Raw genomic sequence first — 21,796 nt, 5'->3', positions numbered from 1 at the left:
AAATAAAAATAACATTCATTGATGCGCAGACCAAGTTCAATGTTATTGTGCTTAAAATACTTTACACACAACGTTGCTACGAATTTACTTTTGTCATTGAAATAACTGCTTAGTGTCAGCAGCAAATTTTTAGAATAGATCCGGCTGTTGAATACCTGGGTAGCATCATATGTGTAAAGACGTAACGAAGTTTTGGCAGAATACCAACAATATTAAACTATCTCTATCCAAGAATATACGAAATTAGATGAGACCGTAACCATGAAATTAATTTACCTGCGGTCAAAATTACGTTTGTCTATTTTACTCTTAATTAAAAAATAGTTTTCTGAAATACCCTCTAATTAATATGTGAGAAGAGGACTAACATCTTGACATAGAAGCACAGATTTATTGCATTGTATTTACAGATATCTCCTTACGTTAGTGAGCATTTTGTGGTCATTCTAAGAAGTTACATACAAGTATGGACTGACGTTGACGTCACCTCGTTCGACGCATATGAGTAACGAACGAAATAAATAGCCACGTTATTGTTCTGGGCCAATTCATATATCATCAAAGTATGTATGAGTTAAGCAAAACGGATGTGCACGACTGATTCCGGTGCCATATTGACATCTTTATGAATGACACACAATTCAGCCTGTATGACCTATCCAGCTCGACGACAAGAAGTGTCCATTCATAATACGTCTTATACTGACGGTACCGTTCGTTTAAACTAATATTTTTAAGTTTTAATGTGCTCTACTATGAGATATCCAACATCCAAAACAGGACGTATCGAGTGAAAGTCTCATCAAATTTTATAGTGCAATAGAATAGAAAACGCAACACTAACAGATAATAAACAACACAACGAACGAACAGAGAAAAATACATAAAGTTCAAAGGTTAATTGAGGCTAATTGTGAATAGAGATACCTATACGAACTCGTTTCGTTTAAGGCCCACTTCGAAAGAGGAAGATGCAATCGCATTTTTGACCGTGTAGTCAGCGAAAATTCTCACAATAGTCCATAGTGTATTAAACAGCCGTACCCTAGTCAATCAATAACTTACAATATGCAAAGACTTAGGTACACTTAAATGTCAGGTACTACATACTTGCTAGATTTTTTACTAAACTACTTCTGGACGATGCAGATGAGGTCAACATATTGAAGTAAGCTAATTTAATATAAAACACACAACTTGTTGATAAATGCATTTACAGAAGACGGTAACATAAAAAATAAGGTGCGATCGACTATGAATAATCTAAACCGTACCCAGACAGACGACCCTTATGACTCATCCTTTTAGTCCAAGGATTATGTATAACATGAAAATAAAAACCGCTCAGAGGAATGTCTGACAAATAACCGAAGTCTTGAAGACATCGCACTAATTAATATGACCTCAATCATTTAAATTACGTACCTATAGATAACTATTTTATTTCAATACCCAAAACTTGACTTTGAAAGATCCAAAACACTTCCTCTTTGTCTAACTTCTAGGGTGCCTACTTACTTATCTTTGTATTTTATTGTAGGTACCTATTCCTCACTTAATTGTATGTAGAAAACAAGTTAGTTATATGATAAATGTTTGTATGCAAATTAATAAGGTAAACGTAAACAGAAGCTGTGAAGTAAGGAGACCCATCGCACACCTTTTGTAGAAAGAAGTAGAGACAGACAAAGACCAGTCAGTGCAAATGCTTAGTTAAACAGAGATTTACAGATAAATTGATTTTATTTAAAGCAATTGTGTCAATAATATTTAGACCCAATCGTTATATTCTTCATTAGGTACTATAAATAATTATTATCTAAGTGCTGTATATGTATTTGAATTAACTAATCTTCCATAAAACACCAGAGACATTACTTAAGAGTTAACAATAAATAATGTTTGTGTACCCAGTTAACTGTCGTTAACTGCAACTTCAACGTTAGTGAGCATTTTCATTCGAATTAATTAATGACTCAATGTCTAGGTGTGCAAATTAGTTCGAAATTGGTTGATTCGTAAGTTGGTCAAGTAGGACTGGTATTGGTTATAAAAACGAGTTATGTGTAACAGGAAAAATATAAATAAGGACCTGCACTAATTTGCGTAGTTATTTTCATGACAATTATGTAGACTGATGATTTCATGCGTGCTATCATAAAGGAAAAACATCTGGAATACTTGTTATTATGGATATGAATCAAATGTTGTCATACTCACTTCATACTGAAATTAATTTAATTGAGGTACCGAGCTTATTACGTGTTTCATTTCAGTATTATAAGTAAACCATAATTTTAACATTGTATCTATTAAAGGTACTTAACGCATAACCAGATACCTGCTTCTACTAATTTACATGCAGGTATGAGGAATATTCCAAAAACTAATAGCCAAACAAACCTTATCATCTTTGTTAATTCGATGACAAGTCGATGTCAACCACAGCGCATAATCATACAAATGAATCAACGCTGTATTCGTGTGCTGTTTACCGCTAAAAATCGTTTACCTACAGAAAGTAATGATGAAGCAAAGCCTTGCATTATAAAATCAAAGGGCTTGCAAGTATGAACGTTTTAAAATTCCCTCAGTTTGGGCCGTTGCACTCTCGGACTCGTCTAACCGGCCCACTATCAGTCCGCGGTTCGATTCATCGAGCGCACGCCCGTGCCCAATGTGCTGGGATATCACCAATCGTAACTGCAGGCCATATTCAAACTCACTACCACTAAAACGGCTTTATGCTAGTTCATATACTACCTTCTCACTGCATAGTTAATTCAGAATTAGCATCAGCCATTATTTGATTGACATTAATTGTCTTGATGTAATTCCAAGTTAGAGCCCAAATTAGAAAACTAAACAAGATGTTTGTGTTTTGTTAGAAATTCTTGGGTTTTTTATAAAGAGCTGCTAAGAAATGACATGGTTCCCTTTGCTGACATAAACCTATGTTTTGAACTCAGTCTATTCGGTTAAGTTACACTTTATCCTAAATTCCTGTAATTGATGCGATAATATTTACTTGAGGTACATATGATAAACATTCAGAGCATATTTATTGTTCTAATGACTAGTGTTGTGTAATATATAATAAAAACGTATCTACGGCGAGACGTTCTTTACATTTGAGTCTGCGCTTTTGCACGAGACATCTTGGATTCTGAACATAAACTACCCACATACTTTCATAGGATAAAATAAACATTTTCAAGGCTATCGTATTACGTTACAGCTTCTTTTAAATAGATCAATATTTTCTGTCTATTTTTGCAATAGGATGTTTATAATCAAAAATCAATTTGAACCACCATAACCACCGAAGCAGATGGATATGCGAAAACGTTTTAACATTTGAAAACATGTTATATTCATGAGATATTAGATAGAATGCATGATTGTATTTAGACGTGTAAGGAAGATTTAATTTTGAGATACATCGAAACTAAATTGCACTTCACGATTGTTGTTAGTATACAGGAAATCGAATCGTGTTTGCCGAGATGTAGATAATTACTCTGACAATGAAGCAAAAATGCGGTAATCTAAGGTCCAGTATCTCATGTGGTCTGTACCAATAACTACAATAATTCCCGTGTCGGTTCTTCTGTATAATTGGCAATTAGTTTTGCAGTAGTTGCCAACAACTGTTAGTAAGTTTTTATCGACAATCGCACAGTACTGACTCACTGGCCGAGACACCCGGCCAACAATTGCCGCTTATGCAATTGACCAGGTTCCAATATTGGTACCTTAGTTCCATTTGGGTCTAGATTTAAAACCTTTATCTAGCTACTTCAATGTAAACGTAGACTAAAATTTATGAAGTTATCCAAGTCCGCAGTAGCGCGACATAAAGGAAAATATTCTATATTAGCACTTTATAAAATAAATTAAGTATATTTTTAAGTTTGATGATGTTTTTAATTCATTAGATAGACATTGCATTCGTAGGTCAATGGGTCCTTTAGAAGATACTAGGTAATCAGCATAATTTTTTCTAAGCCTAATAATGTTCCATTCGACCTTTGGTCAGTGTCTTGATAAATCCTGGCTCATTCCCATCATGTGACACTAGTTGAAAGTCCTCCTTGAACTTTCACGCTAGATATAAATATAGCAGACGACGAAGCGAACATCCCTCGACACCTGAATATTGGCAGGGTCGACATTCCACGTTACAATAAAAGTTTTCACAATCAATACGATCATCTCGAATTTCCTACAACCGCTGGATCGTACTCCCAATTTAGCACGTTACTAGCGCTTTAGATTCTGAGAACAGCTGTTTATTTTAAAACCGCGATGCGGTAACACAATATATACAGGGTCGTCTAGCCCTCTAGCCTACATCAGGGGGATACTCACTTCGGCGGAGGATAGCTGGACGATCTGGGTAGTATTCTTCACTTAGCACTGTCAATCACTGGTTCAAAACAAGGCGCGCGACCGTTTCTAAATTGGCGATCGCGCTCGCGAGTTATATTTAGAGCGGTAATACGACACCGGGCGCGAGCGAGAGTCGTTCGGTCGTGGAGCTGAGGCGAGCGGCGGCGCGCGAGTGAGCCGCGGCCGCGCCGTCGCCAGCGCCGCCCCTCCGCCCCGCGCGAGGACGATACCCTCGCAAACCAGCTACGCCAACATCCCTTTGTGCAGCACAAGCTACATGTACCACTGTACCCACAGACGACGCACTCCAAGGCCCACGTCTCGACGACCCTTAGCTTTGTACTCATCTGCATACAGAACTAATTCTTATCTGTATGTAGCAAGATGCAATACTTGTTGACAAAACTTACGTGGAGGCTCATTTCATGATCCTCGACAAGTAACGTCGGTAGCAAGTGGCTCCGGATCTTTCAAACATTTTGGAGCATTAGATAAAATTTTCTCCTTTATACCCAGAAAGCTCAGCACTATCATTAAATGTTTAAATAACCAGTGTACAGGGGTCGGTGGTGGAAATAAAAGAAATCATGTATTTGGATATAAAACATTATATTCATTCGCTCTCAGACCATACAACAACCTATCCGCAAACACCTCATTAATTCATTAATAAACTCTATAAAAATAACTTAGTTAAGTTAATCTTCGACTACTCCTCTTCCACCTCGTCATCTGTTGTAAATTCACTTTCGTTAGCTCCCTGTGGACAAGAACAACATTTTTAATATAAAGACACTCAAAAAGCAACATCACATTCCTTGGGTGTAAAGGACAGTAAAATTAAACTGACAAAGTTATAAAATGCAAGGAAGACTTTTTATCCTTACTTTATTTTTCCCTTTTTTATTTTTGTAAATATGTGGACTAGGTAGGGTATGTAGATTTTTGACTAGAGTAGTTTTTAATTTTAATTGTAAAAAGAATTTAATGATATGTAAATAAATTAAAAAATAAAAAATTGCCCAAATAGAAATCAGTCCCTACTAAAATGAAACTGAAAAAGAATAACATTAAAAGTGTTTGCTATTGTATGAAGCTCCAACAGAACCTATATCCTTACAATGCTAAAAATATTTCTAATCATTTTTTTTTTTTCAGATAAACAAACTCAATTTCGACAATATAATTTTCCTACCTGCCAAAAATGTGGTAATTGTTTGTGTATTCTTCCTCTAAACTACATAAGCGGAAGACTTCCTCAAAAAAACATAAGCGGAAGACCTACACAATACATTGGTTATTGTGTCTGGCTACCAATAGCTAGTGATAAATTTGTTTATTATTTTATGCCAATTTTCTATACTGTAGTATAATAAAAAGGAAACATTTTATGTTAGTTTCTTTGTAGCCTAAAGGATCCAAAACTTCTGAACTGATTTGAAAATTCTTTCACTGTTGGAAATCTACACTCTTCCCGAATAACATAGGCTATATTTTATCCCGATACAGGCAGTAGTTCCCTCGCGACGCGAGTGAAACTGTCTAATTCTGTTTGTAAGTTTGTGTGTGTAGAATGTATCTGCGAAACTACTGGATCAATTCCAAAAATTCATTCACGATAAAACGTCACATTTAGCCTTGACAAATGTAGGCCACGTTTTGTTTTTACAACATAAGCGAAGCCTTGGTAGACGCTATCATCACTGACATGAATGCGAAAAAGAGTATTTCACAGTTTTTTAAACTGAAAATTTCTTCTGCGGGGAAATTTTCTCGAAACTACCTCATGCAACCGGATTAAAACTAGCCAACAGCCTTTTTCGAGAAATGGGCTATCTACCATTAAAATAATTTAACAAATCGGGTTTAAAATTACTTAAATTTACACGTTGCGGCCAACAAACTATTCAACTTTATAATATTAGTATAGATTCGGTTGGCTTTGGAGACGGTTTTAAGATACTATTGAAGAAAAGAAAAAAATCCTTCAATTTCATGAAAAATCAGGAAATAATTAGTTTTAAGCTTTACATACATACATTTTTTAATTGTTAAATAAAAGTCAGGGAGATAGTTACCTGATCATTGTTATCAGTGTCGGAGTCGCTAAGGTCCCACTGCGGGTGCTCGGCGGGCACGGCGGCCGCCTCCTTCACGTCTAACTTCATGTCTTGCTGCTGATCCATGCCGATGTACGAGTCTATCACAACAGAAATACATTGTTATTTTTATTTTCTTTCATCAACTTCCCAGCCTTTTCCCAACCATGTTGGGGTCGGCTTCCAGTCTAACCGGATGCGGCTGAGTATTTTACAAGAAGCGACTGTCTATTTGACAGTATTTTACAAGGAGCGACTGCCTATTTGACCTTCTGAACCCAGTTACCCGGGCAAACCAACCCCTTGGTTAGACTGGTGTCAGATTTACTGGCTTCTGACTACCCACAACGACTGCCAAGGAAGTTCAATGAGAGCCGGGACCTACAGTTTAACGTGCCATCCGATACACAGTCATCGGTATCTAAGATATACTTCTTCTTTCCACTACACTTCTTTGTGTTCTTTTTTGACATTACTAAGTTTACGGTGAGTTGCACCATTTAACAGTAGCCGAACCATTTTCACTTGTCAAATCGCCGATTTGACCAATGAACGGCAAGTATATGTCTGATTATGGTTCGTTATAGATAAATAGTGCAAATGGTCAAATTAAAACATTTGGAGTGAAGAGTACTTTTGTTTGGCAAAAAAATAGAGCATCAGTTCGTCTGTAGCTTTTGAAGGCACATTGTCTTGACATGTGTCTATTTATCTGACCTATGCATAGAAGTATAATACATATATACTTAACATTTGTTAAGTACACTACTTATTTATATATTGTGTTATCTATTCATCTAGTACACAATAGTATTCTAAAGGTGTTTCTACAACAACAATTCATCTGCGCCGATGCGCGTGATGTACATGAAAAGCGTCAAGTTATCAACACACTACATACAACACTGTTATTTTTCATATTGTTGTTATTTAAAGAGACATTTCCTGGCCTAGACAGGACATTAATAGACATACTCGGAACATAATAGAACTGCATGGAACAGTCAATTAACTTTCGTGAATCTAGCACATTTGTTATTTTGAAAGAGCATTAATGTGGATGTGATGAAATCTTGACTGCATTTCTTAGTTCTTGATACGAAGTTCTAACTAATCTTATAGTCTATTTATTTAAAAAAAAACGACATACTTATATAAGAAATTATATTTTATTATGTTGTTAATATTTGTACGCCCCTAAGCAAAACAAGGAGGATCTACCTACACACGCTAGGAATTTGACCTATGTTTACAAATAAAGCATTCTGATTTCTGATTTTCAGTTCATCAGTTACTCTCTACCTACTGCTAAGGACTTTCCTAGACCTTAACGTCACATGATATGCCCCCATTGTGCTATAGTAGTAGCAAACGCAACTGACTACCGGAAAAAAATGGGAGTATTTCCCTGTGGAATTCCCCAATTATAATTACAGATTCTACAAAAAGATCGATTACATACATACTATCCTGTTTAATTTGTACAAATATTTGTAATGGATAGTATCTATTCGTTGCCTTTATACAAACATTTTGACAAACCTAGGCAGCCTTCCCGGTCTTCGATTAGGATGAAATTTTGCTCACGCTCTGAATTTTGATGACAATACATGACTAGCTGTTTTTTAGTTTTTTAAACTATGACAGCTTTCTACAAAAACTTTTAAACGTCTGTTGAACACTTGTCTAAAAAAAGTGTGGCTGGAAAACGGACCTTATTTACACGTCATAATCTGACATTTTTTTAGACAAGTGTTCTACAGCTGTTTAAGTCTTTGTTAATTTTTTTATAAACATACCTGATCTAAGACAGCAAGCGAGCGTATAAAGACCGGGCCAGCGCGGCGCAGTGAACCTCAGCTGTAACTCGTGCGAGTCCACCAGCGCGGTGACGTGCGCCGGCGCCGTCAGCAGCGTGTGCGACTTGCGGTCGCAGATGTAGCACCACCAGTACTCTTGCTTCTCCTAGGTAGGGAAGAATAGGATTCTTTATGTTGTGTGCTTTTAAAGAGATGGGAGGTCACAATGACACCATGACTCCTCCCGCTGTGGATGGGATGAAGTGTGAAAATCTTACTGAATAAAATTCATCAGACTCTTTACGAGCTAATTGTGATTTGGGATACGATAACATTTTAAAACAATGCCGCAGAGGCATCTTTTTTCGCATCGCATCTTTTTTTCTTCCAATAATACAAAACGCCCACTGTGTTCATTACAGACAACAAGATACGGTCACACAACTTACATCACGTTTCAATAACAATTTTCAACTCTTACAAACACCGAGGAATTCGGTAAACTTTCACACGCGACATTAAAAAAAAACCCACCCGTTGCCAGTGCGTCATGCATTACATAAACACTGTCACCTTACACCTGACATACGCATGTCATGTTCTCATTGAGGTCAAGAAAATATCGGAAGATTAGAAGGTCAGGCCAAGGTCAAAGTCACTCGTCACCATTCACTGAAACTCCTACGAGAAAATATTACAGCAACCGACTGAAAACAATAAATATATCCATCCAAACGTAGGATCCGCGCGCAGTTGGCGAATATTTGTTCCTAAATCATTTCAAAATATTTAAGCTATCTGATGCCCTTAATAAATCTTATTGATTGGCATTATGAAGGCACCAACTGTCAGTATTTATAAAATATAGCGTGAAAATACCTTGTACTATTAGATAGTAGAGATTATTATTTCTCTTCGGAGCCAGAAGAACTGATCTACTGTAATTATTTTTATTTCGAAATGATTCATTCATTGTTCTAAATAAAATATAAAACTAGCAGAAATATTTCCGGCATGTTACCAGCTATTACGATGTTTTCTAGTGACTGGCTAGAAAATTAAAATAGATAAGATAAAATCCAGAACAGGAGTCGCGGATGTGGGCCAAATGGCGGCGACATTAAAATGGAACTGGGCCGGACACGTCAGCCGAATGCATCCGGAGAGATGGGCCACTATTATCACCCAGTGGACACCTCAGGATGGACACCGCAGGCGGGGTAGGCCCCGGAAGAGATGGCGTGACGAACTAGACGCCTATCGTCCGGATTGGTGGACACGATCGAAAGATCGGGAAGAGTGGAAGCGAGATGGGGAGGCCTTTGCCCAGCAGTGGGACACTACAGGCTAGATATAATAATATAATATAATAAAGATAAAATCTAAACGCGTGCTTCTTTTAGAATCATCAGACTTTATGCAATTACTTCTACCCAGGGTCACGTACAGTTGATTACTCACAGTTCGGTAGTAGAATAAAAAGCATGTATTTACGCGATTGCATCAAAATCACTGCATGCGTTCGATTAGTCACCAATGTTATGTAAGGAGTTCTTAGCTCGACGTCAGCAGTTATTTAGCATTTAAATGGTGTGATTTAACTACTGGCGACACTATCAGTATCGTCATAAATTAACATTAGTAGGTAGTAGGCGGAAGCTTCGAGAAAACGCTATAAGATCTAAAATTCTGGAATTTCAAAGTGGATAGTATTGCAAAAGTTTGCAACTCGAGATGGAGGAAATCCGTTCTAAAATTCTGTACCAATTTGTCACATGATAATTGATAATGCAGTCGACCGTCGTATACAAAACACATATGTAAATTATATACATAGAATAGTTGAACCAGTGTCGAGTCGTGACCTAAAGCTGACCTTACTTGACCTCGTATTATGATAAAAATACAAAATTGAAAACTTTTTATCTTATATCCAAGAGCAAATTTTAATTATTCTGTGTCTGTTGTCTGATATAAACAGTTCAGGGGCATTTGCTTCTATAAAACTCTTAGCGAATCGTTGAAACATTGCTGATACTTTAAAATAAGGTGATGCATAACAAATAAATCTTTGGAATATGTGCCAAGCTGTTAGCATGGGGCCTAAGCTAACATTTGAATTACTCATTTCGGAAATATTCGGAGGACTAACAAAAAACAAAGACAACCTGAGAACGGTTTAATCACAACAGCTAATAACAAAATGTTGTTGGTATTTCATTTTTATTATAAAAGGTTGTAGTTACAAGGTCATGAAGACTCATGTGCACAACAAAAGCCACTTCCGCGATAGTTCCTTACTAAGAAAAATGGCAGAAGTATTTATTTCTTGCAAGAATGACACATCCTGGAAGTCATTTATCTCAAGAGTATTGATTCGAAATATTACTATTTATTTATCAACAAAGAATGATATGCGGTTTTGTTTAGTCAGAGATTACTCCGAATATATTAAGAACCGATAAAATCTAAACTATTTGGAGATTAAAGTCTAATTGTCGCCGCCTTGCAACCTTCATCATCCTCCGAGCCTTTTTCCCAACTATGTTGGGGTCGGCTTCCAGTCTAACCGGATGTTGCTGAGTACCAGTGCTTTACAAGGAGCGACTGCACTATCTGACCTCCTCAACCCAGTTACCCGGGCATTGCCATGCCATGCAACCTTCTCGAACTTAAATTCGAAAGAAGCTTCGGCCATCTCCATATTATGCTTTCACTGTAAAATGCTTTAACCTATCTACTCGATTTTTTGCATTTTATCTGGATGACTGTAATACTTTCCATATGGTGTGGGTGAAACTGATGGAAACGGGTTGTTTGGCATACCTAAAAATATTGCATATCACCTCAAATGCTCAATATTAAGTGTTTAGAAATTCAGGGCTGCGGGATTGTTCGAAAAGGTTACCGCGGCCCTGGTATTTAAAGGGTTCTCAAGAAGGCACATGGTAGCTTTGAGTCAGCAAGAGTCTGAGACTAACTCACGCTGCACTCACAGCAGGAGGGGTCATATATTGTTTTCAAACCAAAAAAGGTGTATTAAAGATACTTCAATATAATTAGACATACCTGAGGGAAATACGGACAATGTACAGGATGCGAGCTCTTGGACCGTCCCTCTAGTCGCTCGCGCTTCTGTATTCTCTTCTGGAACTTCTCCCACTGGTCGTCGTCATCATCGGCCGCCGACGACTTGTCGCGAGACTCGTCCTCCGACGCATCGCTATGCGAACCCGACTCATCAGAGCTACCCACTTCTGACTCGTCACCTAGCAAAGAAAAGTGGAAAAAAATGATTATTTATAGGAAAAAAGTGCTCCGTTCCTAAGTAAAAGTGTTTTATTTTTGGGTGCTGTTCAAATAGATTTTATATTTCTTTAATTTTAGCGGAATCAAAAAAAACGTTGTCAGTGGGTCAATGGTCTTGGCGAAAACGATTTCAACCTGCTCCTAAATTATACGTTTTTTACTGAGACATCATATAAATGAGGTATAGTTTAGTTATTAAAAGTTTTCATTATTTGTAAGGTCGATTAAATCATTATAGACATTGAAACAACTTCGGAAGTAATAATTTACCTCCCACACGGGTTCAATGACCGGAACGACTAGATAAAAAATGTTACTGTTCTTAGTATTTGCTATCCCCGATGCTTGTATATTAGCACAGACAGAGATAAAATTAGCACAAGTGCGTCTATCGATATCGTAGTTCTCCAGTTTGGAGTTTATTTTAAGCAAATTCACTCTTTCACTAACACAAAAATCTCGGTGTTCGCATTTCCTGCATTTTATTTTGAATTTCCCGTGGCCAATCGAAATCTTTACCCTAAATATGTAAATGGGAGATTTTTCACACATAGGACACTCAATTAACAGTAACTTTATCTATTTCTTAAATGGATATTTTCATCTGTAAAGTCAGGCAAACCGTGGCACACCGTACTGATAAACGGACGAATTCGGTTCGTAAATACAAATACCTAGCTAGATTATGAAGACATACCTTCTTCATCTTTCTTCTTTGGTTCTTTAGTTTTCTTGGTTTCGCTAGGGGGTGGCGGGGTGGGTGTAGCGGGGGCTGCTGGCTTAGCCTGAGCCTTCGCAGCAACAGGCTTTTTAGATTTCTTCGACTGCGGGTGTTTTTTGGCCTGTTTCATCCAGACGGGCCGCTTGAATGTCTCCTTTTTGTCCTTATCATTCTTGTCATTTTCTGTTTTCTCTCCATTTTCACCAACAACGCCGTCTTCGTCTTCCCTGTTGACAAATTATTTGGTCCTTTTTATTATAACGTTTTTATATAAAAAATACGATGCGACGTGACTGGAGTAAGTTTGTAATACTTGGCCCCATACAGATTCAGGAAACTAATAGACAGCATACATTACCATTTCATCAGAATTAAATCATAATTCTGAATAGAAAAAACCCACTGACCCCAAGTAAGAAATTGGTCAAATAAGATAAAACCCATTACTAAACCTGAGATAAGAAATAAGTATTATGCTCAATTATTCATGACGCGGACATGTGCTAAATTTGAACCGCGTCACGTATTCAAATTAATCTAATGATGTCACAAATTAATATGAAATTATGAAAGTAGCACAATGTACCACAATGTCAATGCCTCGTGGGCGACGACCTCTGACGTAGAGCCTTTCAAATGGTTGATTAATATACTTAGAACGTGCTTCTAATAGTGACGCATGCTGTGGTACGCAATAGAAAGTAACTCAAGAATTAGGTGTGATATGACGTCGCAAATTCTTTATCTTACTTATACCTACCGATCCGATTTAATTACTAATGAACTACTTTATAATTTAATTAAATACTACTTTATATTTTAATAATTCGTTTTTCTAGGTGTGGTTTGTTCTGGGGTAAGAATAATACTTTATTTATTTTATCCATAGCAAATACCATGGAAATTAGTTTAGCAGTTCAGTATGGATGGATTTGTATTTGTATATTTTAGTGTCCTTCAACATGTTTTTTTACAAAATTAACTATATTGTTAAAATCAATCTATACTAATATTATAAAGAGGAAAACTTTGTTTGTTTGTTTGGTTGTAATGGATAAACTCAAAAACTACTGGACCGATTTTAAATATTCTTTCACCATTAGAAAGCTATATTATCTGCGAGTAACATAGGCATTTCATCCCGGTGCGGGCAGTAGCTCCCACGGGACGCGGGTGAAACCGCGGGAAAACGGCTAGTGCTTTATAATTTTGCCATACTTTAAGTTAACCTATTTACTTACTTAATGATTTCCTTTTCTTTAATAGTTGTGTCTCCAAAGAGTTCTCTCATGTTGGTACGTCTAAGGAATACTGTGACTGTTACTATCGCTCCTGCCGTCACCACCGTCGAGTTCTCGTCGTCAATTACTAAAAAGATAAAATATACATTAAAATACAGGACCAACTATTTTTATCTTACCGTTATATTAGGACTTAATTAGGATTAATTTTCGGTTTCTCAGCATCTCTGTCGGCAGCGAATCTATTTATTTTTAAGGGCAAATATATAGACAAAGCGTATTTTTTGGATGCAAAAGATATGCTACGATCAAAATTCTTAAACGTTTATTGTTTATTAAAGGTTGTGGGCACATCCAATATGGTTTAAGACACATACATTCACATTCATTAAATTCAGGTAAGTACACAGTAAGATCTCAGTGGCTTGCACTTGGAGAGGCCTATGTCCAGCAGTGGACTGCTATAGGCTGATGATGATGATGATGATGATGAAGTACCCGAGGGAATATATGTATAGATATAGTACATAGGGAGATCACAGAAAAGAGTAGATATGGTAATATAAGTGAGTATACTGAGTATTTGTATAAGGAACTACATAAGTAAGTATTGTAAGGCAATAAATAAAGGCGTATTTAGAGACAGAATATAAGGAAGTATATAACGGATTATACAGTGAGAGGATAGAAAAAAAACTTAACATTAAGGTAAATGCAAAAATATTATTATTACCTTCAGTGTTTACTTGGAAATGTATATAAGGCATGTTGCCTAGCACTTTCATGAGGTCATCATACTGCTTATCGTTCAAAAACCTGAGCACCTGTCTCCTCTCTTCACCGGGCAGCTGTGCCAACTGAAGCAAAGACTTGATATGCTTCTTGCGATTTGTGAAGTACTTCAAATGGTCCTCAGTAATGTACGGCAGTTGTAGTAGGGGAGATTTGTACTCCCATAGGCCTTGGACGATCATTGGAGAGAGCTTCATACAATTTTCTATTGTTTCTATAGTAGGCAGCCGGGGTACTGGAAGGAAATTTATTTGAAATTAGTCATAAAATCTCAAAGTTTTTACTTCCAATATTAGATTAGACTTTTAGACTATTAAATAGGTCTCAAAAATACATTCTTATGAAACATATAGTAATCGAGATCCAGCAAGAATCCAGATAGGTCAATACCTTCTATTCTCTTCTTATTTTTACATTCATACCAAACTTATGGCTCGAAACCAGAAACCATTTTTAAGTATCAACAGGTAGCAGAAGTGCTGGGAAATCAGCCACAACCTATTGTAAAATCCTCAACTACAAATCAAACTCCATTCAGACTTACTTCTCCTCGCATAAGCCAAAGCAATGAGCTGATTAACACAGTTAACCATCTCCACAATAAGATCAGGACAGCGTGACACGATGTACCGTCGGTCGCACTCGAGCGTGTCGGGCGGCAGGCGCATGCGCGTGAGGTGCGCGTGCAGCAGCGCCCGCGCCTTGATGCTGTAGGGCCGGCAGAGAGGCTGCTCCTTGTTCTTCTCGCCTAAATTCGGTAGCTCGCGGAGTAGCTGTAATTGAAGTTTGTAAGTGCATTAGTGATTGCGAATGTGGTTTATAAATCATCATCATCTCCCAAGCCTTTGTCCTAACTATGTTGGGGTCTTTAGTCTTATTCCATGTGTTTAAATAAAAAGATGGTTTATAAATAAATTCATAAGAAACATGAACATGTGCAAAGGCTGGATTGATTTTGAGGGGACTTTCACTGACTGATGCATTAACTGATGGAACAAGGAGTAACTTAAACTAATTTTTATCTGAGTGAGGGAAATAATACCCTTTTTATGTGGGTGAAACGACTAGGAACAGCTAGTATGACAATACATATAAACTTGTTCTATTCCACTGCCATTCTTACTCAAAAATTACAATTAATTTAACACATACCATAGGAACTTCTTCATTATCAGTAATTCTCTCAATAATCTCAGAATTGTGCCGTTTATCAAACTCGCATGACGCCGCAAGTATCATGAGAGCTCTCTTCAGTGGCATAGATGGAGTTTTGTGACAGAAGTAGAAATACATCTGAGTTGTATCTAGCAACACTTGTTCGCCTGAAAAGCGTATTGACCGGTACCACCACGTACCAACCTGAAAATAAACATAATTATATGTATTAAAACTTTTAATTAAACTGTGGCAGTTAATTCATCTATGATCATGACTTAAAAACTTAAAATATATTATTTTTTGTCAGAAAATATTTTGAACAATACAATTCGAATACTTTTCTACTAACTTATTATGCATTCTAGATGCATGTTCTAGATTCTTGTTGTTGCGAAACTAAATGATTTCATGGTAATGCATAGTTATTATGTTATAGCCTTCATTTTTAAATGAATTTTGATGTAGTTACTTTATATTTATATAAAGTATTAAAATGTTGCTATTATTTTTCAAATCACTGATTTACATGCAATTTTATACTAAGGAATCAACATTAAGATAGCCAATTTATTATTTGTTTTAAAATCATAGATTTGAGTAATGGAGCATGACTAATAATATGTAAATCTGCTATATTGATTTGTAACTGTCATACAAACATTATTAAAATACTTCTTGAAATACTTACAGCGGTTGGCAGTGCAACCATAAACACTAAAGCATAGAGTCCCAGCACCCACACACTGTTCTCTTTCTCTACAATCCAGCTGGGCAGAGCAATACCAAAGCTCATGGCTCCAGGGCCATCAGGATTGCCATACTTCTCCCAGTTACGACGAGCCTCGTCATCTGTTAGTGCCTGAAGAGATAATTATTACTTTATTATGGGAATTAAATGCTGATTTCATGATTACCAATAAATTTTAATTAAAAATTACACTCATAGATAATTCATTCTCAAAAATTTTGCTAATGGTTGATGACTGTCTTAAAATTTGTTGTGGATTCTCACCTGATAAGCTTTTGTAAGCCTCATGAAGGCTTTTTCGTCACCAGTCTCTTTGTCAGGATGTAAAATGAGGGATTGTTTGCGGTATGATTTCTTTATTTCAGCTTGGGTAGCGCCGGGTGGCAAGCCCAATATATCATAAGGGTCAAAGTTAGACATTTCATAGTCAAATTGTGATACTTTGTAGGCCAAGAATCCAAGTAGTACCCATCCTGATATTATTGCTAATTTTATAAAGAAGTTTTTCACACCCTTGTAAGGTTGTGATTGTTCTATTATGATCTGTTTGTTTACACAATTTGGACACTGACATAGTTCCGCACGTTTCGCTGGATCTACAACAAATTTAAGCTCATTACATATTCTTTCCTATTCGTTTTTACGTAGAGTATTACCATGGGCGACACTATGCCGCATCGTCATAGTAACTTCCTGACATAACGGTAATTAAGTTATTTGACGAATGTGGACTTTTCTTTAATCCAAATAGGATCAGAAAAATACGACTCACTGGATACTTATATTGTAATAAGATGAATAAATATATTTTTCCTACTAAAACATGAATGGCTTACCTTCTTTCCTTTTTCTTGGCCAGTAATAAAATGTTGCAGGTACAAGTATTAGAGCAAGGAAAGAAAGAACAAAGTAAAAGAATGTAGATCCACTTTCATCATATTCAAATTTTTGGCCACCCATGGTTAATTTTTAATACATTGAGAATGAAAAATCATTACACGCTACACAAGTGCCAAGTGCGATTGGTAGGTAGAAGACGTGTCATTTAGTGATGCTCTATGGAAGGATGATGACATATAGGTTCATCGAATATATTATTAATGATAATATTTTTTTTATTTTATCGAAAGGCATAAACAGATTATCTTAAAAATCATTTCATTAACAAAATCTCTGTTTTAAATAAAGTTTGATTAACTTTTAACTAGTTTTGACTGAAATTACAGTGAAAATAATAACAAAATAAATAAAATATAACAAAGTATCGATATAAAATGTGTACACTATCCCAACGCTATCTGTCAAAATACAAAACTAGATCATAGACAAGGAATAGTGTGCCACCCGGTGCGGTGTCACCACGCATGTGGATTGAAATCTAGAAACATGAAGTCTACACACTACACAGCGAACTTGCACCTAGATGTTATTCAGTCATGATTTGGCCTTGATTAAGTTTATGTCGATTATTAACTAATGAAAGTGATTTGATTTGATCTTGTGGATGAGAAGTAGGGGTTGTGATGATCTACAAAAAGTTAAAACTATGATAATGTTGTAGTCGATTTTGTAGAAATCTGTAAGTACGACGAGTCGGCACACACAATTGCCACTTTCTAGTACTGATAATGACAATGACATTGACTTTGACATTTTCAATTGAAATTTGATTTTGACAAAAATTGGCAGCCAAAATCGTAGTTATGAAATAGTATTTTTTTATTCCAATGAAACAGAAAAACAACAACTGCGCGTGAAAATAATTACGGTACGTCTTACGTCGTAAAATCTCTTTTTTACTTACATGAGTTGTAGACTGTCAGTATGCCTTTGCGAATAGATTTATATTAAGTAGTAATTACAGAAGATTTCGCTAATGATTTGTTTTCATAATTTCAGATGGCCACTAAAACTATTGCAAGTGCAACCGTGAGGGCGGTTAAGAAGAGGATATTACCAACACGGGCAGCTCTCGTGTTGACTCCTTCTGCAGTAAATAAGATAAAGGAGATTATGGCGAAAGAAGAGGCTAAAGGTTTCTTAGGATTGAAAGTTGGTGTTCGCCAGAGAGGGTGCAATGGATTATCTTACACCTTAGACTATGCTAAAGGCAAAGATAAGTTAGACGAAGAAGTGAAACAGGATGGAGTAACTATAATAATCGACAAAAAAGCGCAATTAACGTTACTAGGTAGGTCAATATTATAGTCTTGACTCAATAAATCAGATTGTGCATAGCACAGTCTACTTTATGAGTTGTTTGCGATAGTCTGTATATATAATAAAATATGAAAACACTAACTTCGATCACCAGTCACTCATCCTACTTAACATGACCTTCCTCAATAATATATTTCAGTACCTAATAGATAGCTGTTGCAGGCGTTCTTAAGATTAACAGTTTCAAGCAAACTTCAACTTTATAATATCAGTATAGATAAAAGTACATTTGCATTTAAATGAAACACAGATATTGAAACAAAAACAAGATATTCAAAAGGAAAATATCTGTAATATATAAATTTTCCTTAAACAAACAAAACATGAGTACTTCAGCCAAATCAATGTCATCTGAAATGGGTACTTGGATTTCTGTGTTGGTTGCCAACACCTATATACAAATGATGAAATTTAAGTTAGCTGTAAGCTATAAATATATCATCACTTCTTTCTCTTGAAGGTATTACTCAGAATAGTGAGCAGGTCACAGAAATATTTCTCCACATTACATCATATTCCTAAACTAGCTTCTGCCAGCGGTTTCACTCCCATCCTTTGAAAACCTCTGCACGAACCCGGATAAAAAGTATATATAGCCTTCCTCGATAAATGGGCTATCTAACACTGAAAGAATTTTTCAAATTGGACCAGTAGTTCCTGAGATTAGCGCGATCAAACAAACAAACTCTTCAGCTTTATAATATTAGTATAGATAATTTTAAACACCTGAAATAAAATATCATTGTTAATTGCATTTTTTTATTAACATAAACCATTAATCTGCTTTTCTATTGTTTCAGGAACTGAAATGGATTTTGTTGAGAACAAGCTTTCAGCAGAATTCGTGTTCAACAATCCTAATATAAAAGGCACATGTGGCTGTGGAGAATCTTTTAGTATATAAAATTAGTAGTTGTTGACTAGTCTATATTTTAATTTTATTTGTATACTATTGAGGTTGCTAATAGTTTTTAATAGAGCCTTTTTTCTCATATTGCCTTTAAACAAGCACATAGAACAAATTTACCTTGACATTGCACCTGTGCAAATATGCATAATGAATAATCTTTCATGTACCTAATTCTGTATGAATATACTCAGTAGAGTGAATAGCTGATGGCAAGGCAACCTGGAAAATTTAGATCTAGCTGGTAATATAGTGTAGATAAATTAGAAGTGTATATATTTTTATGTTGTTACTGAAAATGTTAAAAATTAAATAAAAATGGCAAATAAGGTGTGAATAGTTTTGTAAAATATGGCTTAAAGTAGCAAACAATACTTACAATGGCTATGATTATTCTAAATATTTTTCTGCTATTATAAAAGATTTTATCTTATAACTGTTTTTTAAATTAAAACAGTGTTTTCAGTGATATTGATGAGTGAATAAAGACGTGTATATTTAGAAGAAATTAAATATGATCTAATCTGCCTTAAAATTCGATGTATATTGAACATCCTGTCCTTAAATAATGTCTAGTCATCATAAAATACTGGTTGATGTCTGCCTGACTCCTGATGCCTGCTCCAAGTCCCAGTTGTATGGTATTTGTGATTGTTATTGGTCAGTTATATCTCACACTTGAACATTTCAGTCAAATGTACTCTGTGGGTTGACCCTATGCCTGAGAAAGTGAGGGAATAATGAGTGAACCTGTCTGCGCGTATGATGAGTCGTAGTTTTGAGCGTTATATAAGACCATGATGAATAATAAAAATAAAAAATATTTTAACAAAGCTACGCCAACACTACTACTATGGACTTCGCTATCTGTGATCCTTTAATAAGAAGCAGACAGCTTATTAAATACCTTTTTTTTTTTCCGACGTCAAAAATCATCAAATGACCCTTCCCGCTGTGGGTTAGCAGCGGTGATGGAGTGTCAGACTCTTAAGGCCCCAGTACACGTTGGCCTGTGTTGGGCCAAGCTGTGCAATGCACAAATGTAGCCCACGATCAAATGGTGTTTACACATTGGCGCATGGCTCATTGCTGCCTGGCAAGCCAAATGCGATGGACGTCGAAGTAATTAAGGCTTCGGCTATTTATTTGTACACTACTATACATATTTTTATTATACTACACTACTATATATATTTATATTATACTACACTGCTATATTTACTACTATATTTATTTTTACACGCAACACAAAAGTGTACAATCCTCAGCGGTCGGTGACGAACTAAACATTGGCCGAATGTGTAAACACCACACGCCAAGCTGGGCCAAGATTCCTTTGATGTGTGCCCAAAAAACCGACAACTCGCCGAATGCGCGCCAACCTTTAAGCTTTGGTTTCCTAGGAAAGCGGTGCCGTCATATAGCGGCCGTAATACAGCGGTGAAAGACGTCACCAGAACGTTGTCTATGTAAACAAAATGGGGCGGTTTCCTAGAGAGCGGTAACTGACACCGTAACTACAAAAAGCGGTGCCGCCATTTGCATGACGGCCGTCTTGACGGTGTCAGATAGTTTGGTGAACGTTTTATTGAAAGCGGTGAAGCTTTTTTAATACGTATTTGTGTTTTTTTTTTCGGAACAACGTCAAAAATTAGTTACAACTCTTAGAGCAGCGAGGACGACGAAATTTTAATAGATTTCGTTCGTAACCACGAAGCAATGGAAGCAATATATAATATAAAAAATAAAGATTATAGAAAAAGTCAACTAAAACAGAATTGGTGTCGTGAAATTTGAGAAATATTAAATAAAACAGGTTAGTAAGTATGATACAACTAACAAAAAGTTTATGACGGTGTGTTAAAACGGCCGTGGAACTTTCCGCATGTCATCACGTAAAGACGACCGTCTATTTGCGTCCGTAATGTGACGGCCGCTATATGACGGCACCGCTTTCCTAGGAAACCCAAGCTAAAAACCGTCGTGTTCCGTCATAGGCCTTTTATGTACCACAGGGCCGCGGTATCTCTTTCGAACAACCCGCAGCCCCGGCAGGCCTTGGCCCTGCTGGGCCCCGCTGGGGAGCTTATTAAATACCTTAGATAGGGAAAGCCCGGGCGGGACGCAGAAATTATCTCGGACAATTACCATTTATATAATTAAAGCCCAAAAGTAAGATAATCGGGTATAAAGAAATGCTCGAAAAACTATGCTATAAAGATTAGTTAGATATCGTCACCAAACTGGTCAATGAACCGGTTTTATATGTACATAGGTATGTATTCAAAGAACCCATTTGTATTGTAATTTATGCATCGTTTCTACTGTTAATAACCAATTTCTTGTTACCAAACTTATTTAGCCTGAATATGGTAAGTAAAGTACTTATAGAACAGCACAAAGAGTGCGA

The 21,796-nt window shown here is 36.4% G+C and overlaps 3 protein-coding genes across 9 annotated transcripts in view; 1 reads left to right on the top strand and 2 right to left on the bottom strand.

The window, feature by feature from the left end:
* The window catches only part of LOC124630767 (PDZ and LIM domain protein Zasp), a 33,003-nt gene extending 28,421 nt beyond the window's left edge, over window positions 1-4,582 (bottom strand). For 2 of the 7 annotated variants that reach the window (XM_047164757.1, XM_047164758.1), the window contains exon 1: window positions 4,372-4,581. The gene's annotated coding sequence lies outside the window, so the exon portion shown is untranslated. Of the gene's footprint in view, window positions 1-4,371 lie in introns of all 7 variants that reach the window. The other 5 variants (XM_047164759.1, XM_047164760.1, XM_047164761.1 and 2 more) reach the window with 3 other exon arrangements.
* A 400-nt stretch (window positions 4,583-4,982) lies between these two features.
* Window positions 4,983-17,299, bottom strand: LOC124630421 (translocation protein SEC63 homolog). Its single transcript, XM_047164322.1, has 12 exons — window positions 17,096-17,299; window positions 16,524-16,855; window positions 16,200-16,370; window positions 15,506-15,712; window positions 14,898-15,126; window positions 14,295-14,588; window positions 13,562-13,688; window positions 12,297-12,547; window positions 11,360-11,559; window positions 8,291-8,456; window positions 6,471-6,592; window positions 4,983-5,152 (listed from the first exon to the last, which is right to left on the bottom strand). Exons 1-12 carry the CDS (start codon window positions 17,217-17,219, stop codon window positions 5,102-5,104), a joined length of 2,274 nt encoding a protein of 757 aa, XP_047020278.1. The 5' UTR covers window positions 17,220-17,299; the 3' UTR covers window positions 4,983-5,101.
* A 563-nt stretch (window positions 17,300-17,862) lies between these two features.
* LOC124630694 (iron-sulfur cluster assembly 1 homolog, mitochondrial) lies at window positions 17,863-19,921 on the top strand. The gene is made up of 3 exons (XM_047164658.1): window positions 17,863-18,027; window positions 18,159-18,450; window positions 19,280-19,921. Exons 2-3 carry the CDS (start codon window positions 18,159-18,161, stop codon window positions 19,381-19,383), a joined length of 396 nt encoding a protein of 131 aa, XP_047020614.1. The 5' UTR covers window positions 17,863-18,027; the 3' UTR covers window positions 19,384-19,921.
* The last annotated feature ends 1,875 nt before the right edge of the window (window positions 19,922-21,796 follow it).

This window comes from Helicoverpa zea, chromosome 5 (genome assembly GCF_022581195.2).
Source record: "Helicoverpa zea isolate HzStark_Cry1AcR chromosome 5, ilHelZeax1.1, whole genome shotgun sequence".
In the NCBI taxonomy this organism is placed as follows: Eukaryota; Metazoa; Arthropoda; class Insecta; order Lepidoptera; family Noctuidae; genus Helicoverpa; species Helicoverpa zea.
The sequence above is the reverse complement of the archived record's forward strand: the minus strand, read 5'-3'. Positions and strand labels throughout refer to the sequence as shown.

Bases quoted from the DNA above. Each gene is read 5' to 3' on its own strand.
- LOC124630421 (XM_047164322.1), bottom strand. From the start codon at position 17,219: ATGGGTGGCCAAAAATTTGAATATGATGAAAGTGGATCTACATTCTTT. The intron at 16,856-17,095 runs GTAAGCCATTCA...AATTTGTTGTAG, and splicing joins GCCAAGAAAAAGGAAAGAAG to ATCCAGCGAAACGTGCGGAA. The intron at 5,153-6,470 runs GTAACTATCTCC...TCTTGTCCACAG, and splicing joins ACACTGATAACAATGATCAG to GGAGCTAACGAAAGTGAATT.
- LOC124630694 (XM_047164658.1), top strand. From the start codon at position 18,159: ATGGCCACTAAAACTATTGCAAGTGCAACCGTGAGGGCGGTTAAGAAG. The intron at 18,451-19,279 runs GTAGGTCAATAT...CTATTGTTTCAG, and splicing joins AGCGCAATTAACGTTACTAG to GAACTGAAATGGATTTTGTT.